The sequence below is a fragment of the Lactuca serriola genome, chromosome 9 (assembly GCF_051521515.1).
Source record: "Lactuca serriola cultivar US96UC23 chromosome 9, Lser_US96UC23_V15, whole genome shotgun sequence".
Taxonomy (NCBI): domain Eukaryota; kingdom Viridiplantae; phylum Streptophyta; class Magnoliopsida; order Asterales; family Asteraceae; genus Lactuca; species Lactuca serriola.
Genome location: NC_136416.1, coordinates 91604830 through 91612151, shown reverse-complemented (window position 1 = coordinate 91612151; position 7322 = coordinate 91604830). Strand labels below are relative to the sequence as shown.

At 37.3% G+C, this 7322-nt stretch overlaps 1 protein-coding gene across 1 annotated transcript; it reads right to left on the bottom strand.

Annotated features, from left to right (window-relative positions):
* On the bottom strand, positions 1-1404 carry LOC145072166 (tropinone reductase homolog At5g06060-like). The gene is made up of 4 exons (XM_079018550.1): positions 967-1404; positions 586-802; positions 406-512; positions 1-303 (listed from the first exon to the last, which is right to left on the bottom strand). The coding sequence occupies exons 1-4, from the start codon at positions 1276-1278 to the stop codon at positions 127-129; spliced, it is 813 nt and encodes a 270-aa protein (XP_078874676.1). The 5' UTR covers positions 1279-1404; the 3' UTR covers positions 1-126.
* Positions 1405-7322: the final 5918 nt, after the last annotated feature.

The following is a 7322-nucleotide window of genomic DNA, read 5'->3' as shown; positions in this document are numbered from 1 at the left end:
TGAGTTTTAAAATAAAAAATTCCTTCATTAATTATCAACTTAATAAACAAGCATCATGACGATTTCTACACCATCCATTTCTCAATCATCACCAATCAAAAGCCAAATCCTTGAACATTTTGGAAGTCATGGGAAACCATTAACAGAAAATCCTCCATCAACAGCAATTGTTTGGCCAGTGATGTAAGAGGCAGCAGGTAAACAAAGGAACGCCACCATTGATGACACATCAATCGCTTCAGCAATGCGTTTCAAAGGTGTTTCCGATACCATTGCACCCAAAAACTCCTCATTACTTAGCAACTACACAAAATTTGTTTATTGGTTTATTAAAATCTATACATTCAATAGGATAAATAGAACAAACACAAAGAAAGGTAGAATTGAAGTATATTACAGCCTTACAGGTTCAACAAGTGGGGTTCTAGTGCACCCTGGAGCTACACTATTACTCCGAATATTATCTTTAGCCCATTCACAAGCTAAATTCTTTGCAAGTTGATTCATAGCAGCTATGGACAGAAAATGGAAGCTTAAAATTTCTTGTAACACCAAATCCAATTAGTAAAAAGAAAACCATATTACCTTTAGTGGGTCCATAGATAGATGTGTAATTAAAATGAACAGAACCTGCAATGGAGGAAATGAACACAATGCTTCCGAATCCAGAAGCTTTTAATAGAGGATGTGAAAGTTGAGAGATATGGTAACAAGATTCCAGATTTGTAGCCATGATCAGGGAATAATCTTCTGCAGTATACTCTAGAGTAGCTTTCATTATGTTAGTCCCAACATTGTTTATCTACAGTTTTGGAAGTTTGTATAATCAATTGTGGGTATTCAATTAGTAACACAAGAATGAATGTGTTCGTTCCAAAACATTAGGAATTCCTGCAAAATAAGATGAAACTTGATGTATGGAAGAATTCCTCAATTTATCGGTGAAATGAAATCAGAAGAACTTACTAGGATGTTGAGCTTTCCATTGAAGATAGAGGAGACTTTTTCTAGAAGCTGTTCGCGTTGAGGACGAGAAGTTGCGTCGCAGACGGATCCGGTGACGGTGAAGCCCTTGGAAGACCATTCTTGTAAGCGGTGGTTGAGCTCAGCCTCGTTGCGAGAGCAGGTGTGTACTGCCGCCCCTAACTCCGCCAGTTCCTCCACCACAGCGTAGCCGATCCCACGTGTGCCGCCGGTGACGAGAGCAGTCATGCCGGCGAGAGACCATCTGGAATTTCTAGTTTTAGAACTGCTCTCCGCCGCTGCCGCCGTCGTCATGTTATCCGATTGGTTTTGCAATATTGCAGTCGATATCTTCGACGGAGATGACTAATTTCACTCCTTTGGTCCTTCCAATTTGTTACAAGCATATCACCGGAGTTGCTGAATATGGACCATATTTGTTTTACTCTACCCACTCCACAGTAAAATTATGATAATTGTCCTATTTAGTCATCAAAGTCTTTTTTTTTTAAATCATTAAAATTACATTTTACCTATTAATTAAGGATATATTTGAAATTTACCCTGGTTAAACTTGATTATGTGGCATTTTTTTGTTTTAAATTAAAATCAGATACTTGATCTATGTGGCATTTTTCCCGAATGAAGTTCAGGAACATGATCTACGAGTTAATTTTTCTTTCTCTCCTCTAATACCATCTTGTCACCATCGGTGAGCCCTCCGGTGAAATGATCGCCTCCCATGAATCTGCCAAAAGAATGGTGATACTTCTTCTTCCCCATAGATTTCATCTTTTCCCCTCCCTTTTCATCAATTGGACGCGTATAACATTATAAAAATCTCAATAAATTTTAACTTTTCAAAAACAACCAAAAACTATAAATGTTTACAAAACCATTGTTTCAAAACTTAATTTCAGTAATCAGAGTATCCTAAAATTCAAATAAAATAAAACCGAAGCATGTGCACGATCAAGTCTTCGTCTTGCCACGACCATCTGAAGTCCGTGAAACAATAAACTGAAATTGTAAGACAAAACTTAGTGAGTTCTCCCAAAGTACCAACACACACAACATATATCAGGTCCACAACTAACATACTGGATTATCCCTGAGCACACAGTATGAGTCTAACTTGCCTTTCAGGCCCATAACTCATTTCTGGCTTGCTCCGGAGCCCACAACATAAGTCTGGCTTGCCCTTTAGGCCTACAGCTTATGCCTGGCGTGCTCCCGAGTTTGTTGGTTACCACACAAAGTAGTACTACCTCAACCCAACCATACTATGTCGACATATATATAACATCTAACATATATCCAACAACATATAAATATATAACCGGTCATCAGACAAACATGAAGATCTAAAGATCACTACTGCATACTCATATCAATATAACATATCAACATCCTCTCAGATCTAGATCTATAATACCACTTACCACATAAAGTTGGCAACTTTACACACATGCATGGCTTAATGGGGACCAAGAGCTTACTAAGAGCTTAATGAAGATATTAACACATGTATAATTCAAGATACACCATAAAGCTTTAATTTTTATGAACAAAGGGACCAAAAGAAGCCTAGATCTAACACCAATACTTCTGGAGTAAGTTAAAATGCTCATCAATCACTCCAAGGACTTAAAAAGCATAAAATAACAACATAACTAGATCTAGCATCATGTATCATCAAGATGTGAGCTTTTTACCTCAAAAGCTTGCAAATAATGGGTTTACCTAGGATCTTCAAGCTCAAGACACTTCTCCAAATGCTCCTCTTCTTCTTCTCCTTCACAAACCACCAAAAACACTCTTTAAGGCTCAAAACTCACAAAAACACACTAGGGTTTCAATTTCTGGACAAAGGAAGGTGGAGGCTGGCTAAACATGACCAAATGAGGCTATCATAAGGTTTAAATAGGGTGAAAACCATAAAAATTAGGTTTTCACTCTTACTTACGTACGCCATGCGTACTCCACGTATGCCCAACGTACGTAGATTAGATCTACAATCACAACATCAGGCTAGTACGCTAAGCGTACCACCTAGTACGCCCTGCATACTAGCTTAAGGACCACAATGCAAAGTTTTTAGATAAAAGGGTTAAATATGAAACTTACCAACTCGGGTGTTATAATTCTCCCCCACTTGAATCAAACTTCATCCTCGAAGTCCGCTACTCCAAATAACTCTGGGTAGTGCTCCTTCATCGCAGCCTCTGGCTCCTATGTCCATTCAAAACCCTAGCGATGTTGCTATTGGACTTTCACCAACTCAACAACCTTGTTCTTCAAGGTTTTCATCTTCCGGTCAAGAATCGCCATTGGTCTTTCAATATAATTCAGGCGGTCATCCAACTGAATATCCTCGAATAGAACCAGTACAGAATCATCCACTAAACACTTCCGCAGCTGAGAGACATGGAACGTGCTATGGATCTGACTGAGCTCATCTGGAAGATCTAAGAGATAGATAACCCGGCCCACCTGGGCTAAACCCCTGAAAGGATCGATGTACCTGGGGCCCAGCTTTCCCCTCTTCCTGAATCGGATGACTCATTTCCAAGGCTATACCTTCAGGAGAACCATGTCCCCCACCTTGAACTCTAGATCTGATTGGTGTCAGTCGGCATAGCTCCTCTGCCGACTCTGAGTTGTCCAGAGTCTACTCCAAACTTGTTGTATCAACTCCGTGTGCTTTCCGAGGAAACTTTGTGATGAAATCCATGGTAATCTACTCCTATTTCCATACGAGAATCTCCAACGGATGCATCTTGTCGTGAGGTCGCTGATACCCGACCTTGATTTTCCTGCAGCTCAAGCACCTCTCTGTTGGATTAATGTCTAAGTCCATAACTATAATTGGTAAGACTTGACCCGACCCGGCATGGTCCATTTGGGTTGCATGGCATCATGCACTTGGATAGACTAAATGAGAGAAATAAGACACTTATGGTTATTAATATATTATAAGTTCTAGTATATTAATAATAAGAATAATGAGATTATTTAATTAGTATTGATCAAGAATTAATCTAGGATTAATTAAGTGATCAAAAGAAGACTAATTAAATATATGGGTTGATTGTGTAAATCATCCATACTTGTATAGTGGGCTAATGCTCCATGGATAATCAAGTTGGGCTAAAACCCATAGGATGGTTCATGGATGCTCCATGGTGTATTTGAACCCATGGATCCAAGGAAATGGAAAGCCATGACAATTAAGAGTTTACCCTAATTGTAACACTATATAAAGATCACATTCTTGGGAAAAATCAGCCACTAGAGAGAGTAAGAAAGGGCTAGCCGATTTTCATGAAGTGTAGAATTCTCTCAAGTTAATCCATGTGTATTTGGTGTTGTGTGAACCATTTGAGGTGTCACACTTGGGGCACTTGGCACTCAAGCTTCATGAAGACTTTCTACACCAAAGAGGTATGTATTCTATCTTGCTATAGTTATTATTTTGTATGCTAGATTAGGATAATACCTTGGAAGTTCTTACTTGCATGTATAATAGAGAAAACATAGATCCAACGTATTTAGGGTTGCATGTACACTTAGGAGTGTTAGAATGCTCAAAACCCAATAGTGGTATCAGAGCCTGGTTTTTTTTTCTTGTTATACCTGCAATAGAAGCTGAAAAAACGAATTTGTTGCTGTCTGATCATCAGACTCGGCAAGTCCATCAGGAGACTCGGCGAGTCCATGACTAAAATGTGGTCAATTCGATCCAACTCGCCGAGTTGGTTCATGCACTCGACGAGTTGGACCCCCAGACATCATATTTTCGAGTTTTTTGGCTAGAAATGGACTAGGAACATTACCCTAAGTTGTTTTGAACTTATAAACTAGTTTTTTGATGTGGTAATGTTCATGCTAATCCATTTTCAAAGATAATTGTTAATAGATTCATGTTTTGTATTAGTTTAAGGTTTAGACTAATTACATGAAAAAGTTTGATTTGAATTATCTTGTACTTATGAGTTGCTTAGATTAATAGAAAAGTTAATTGAAATAGTTGTTTTCAATCCATTTTAATCTAAGAGTTGAGTATAAAATGTGTTTGTGTAACTTGTCCTCAAGTTACATGAAGAGTCACATTAAAGACTCATAAAATTCATAAAAGTTGGCAATGGTTACAAAATGAAGAGTCTTGTGTCATTGAATAATTTTTTATGACTCCATAACTTGTCCTCAAGTTATGGAAGTTCAAGAGTCACTTCATTAAAAGAAAAATATGTAACCATAATTAAATCCATAAGTTATAAAATAAAGAAAAAGTTAGTTCTTTTATTAGTTTAAAGTCTTCCATAACTTGTCCTCAAGTTATGGAACTTGAAGAGTTTTTGGATTAAAACTACTTTAAACACATAAGTTATGGAATTAATTAGTTTTGAATAGTTTCAAAACTTGCCCTCAAGTTTTGGAATTTGAAAAGTTTTCCTTATGAATACTTTAATTCCAAGTTAGCCCTTAGAATTTTAAAAGTTAAAATTCAACCCTTATACTTTATAATATTATAAGTTAATAATATATATATGTATAAGAGTAAAGTCAGTCTTACCGCTAGTACGCCTCATTCACGAAGCCAGTCTATAAGGTGGGTATAAGTTTGTTGCCTATAAAATGGCAACTTAATGGGTGTCCACTCTCACCCACCGCTTGCTTGACTGGTGGAGGGTCGTTAGCCGAACGGGTTTGACAGGACTAGAATTCTCCCTTCATTAAAAGTATTAATGATAATACTAAGTAACTAAACTCTTAATAATACCCAATCTTAGTTACTTAGGAAAATGTGAATAAGGTGCTAATCCATGAAATTACACTTTGCACTTTGTTTAAGTCGGTTAGTGGAGCGTGTGTGGTTAACCGGCACACTAACTCGTATTTAACAAGGTAGGCAAAGGGTAACTTAATGTTTATCATAGTATCGGTGGAGCGTGTGTGGTTAACCGGCACATCGATTAAGGGGTAAACACTTAAGGGTACCAAGTAATTTGCATGGTTACTTCACACCTTGTTTTGTGATCCTCGGCATCCCAGTCACAAAACTTGAAGGGCACACTCGAGATTGAAACATGCCTTTGAACAGTTCAATGAATCTCAAAGATCTAGGAGTTTCAAAACCAATTAAAACCTAATAATACATTTCGTTTATCTTGGTGGAAATTGGTGAATCGTCATTCACCTACCTTCAAATATTTTATAGCTTGGATTACGGCATACCTCTTCTAAGTTATAAAATAGTTTGTTGGGTCCTAGCCTTAATATTTCATATTGGGTGTCATATTAAGGACTTAAAATCAACTATCTTGAATATCTCCCAAAAGATGTCTGGTTTAGACACCTATGATCTTCCCAAATCTCTTGAAACAAGGTTTCCTAAATGAAGATGATGTTCCTTGGAAATCATACTTCTTTCACCTCCTCCAACTATTCTCCCTAACCCACATGTTCTTAAAAAAAAGTTTAAGGTCACTCAAGCCCTATTGGCAAGGCAAGGTCTAGGTGTGGACACATCTTGGAGATGTACTCACATATTGACAAGCCAGGAGAGTTGGGTGTCAAAGTCTTGAGAAAGTTGGTGGTTCAATCACTTTCTAAGTCACATAGTGAGTTCCTTTGGGACACCTATGAAACAGACTATGACAAGACCCTTAATGATCTTATCTATTTGCTAAGATCAACTTCCTAAATCTTTATGGACATTGACAATGATGACATTGGATATCTAGTAAAGCTCTCTCTTCCTAGTGAAAAGGGATCGGCTATAGTCAACTCGGTTGACCAAATGGTAAAGAGAAAAAGCTAAGTCCGTGATAGTCCCGTGTACCATTATCAAAGGGTCCATATGTTTGTATTGCCAAAGAAAGGGGCATTGGTTGCGAAGCTGCCAAAATTTACCTAAGGATGTTAAAGTCAATAAGTTTGACTCTACTTCAGGTAAAGTCCACTGTCTAACTCTGTTAAGTTTCTATTCTGAGATTCTTGATGCATGATGTGACTGGGTCACGTGGTGATGTTTTAAGAATCAAAGAAAAGTAAAAGAAACTTAAAGAAAGAATATGCTAAATCTGATCGCGTAGATGGATTTCTATCGCGTAGTTTGAAGATCGGATTCTTGAAGCTACTTCTTAGGAGTTATGAGATATTGCTTAGGAATAGATAACAACAAGTTTTCATATGGATTGTAAGGATAAGTTTTTCCGCAAAGTTTTAAAATAAAAGAAAATTTTTGATTTTATTTATTTTAAAAATATCCTTACAATGGCATTTGAGGAAAAATTGTTGCTTATATGATTCCATTAAGAGCAAGAGTGGAAATATGAAATTGATTCTTTCATTTG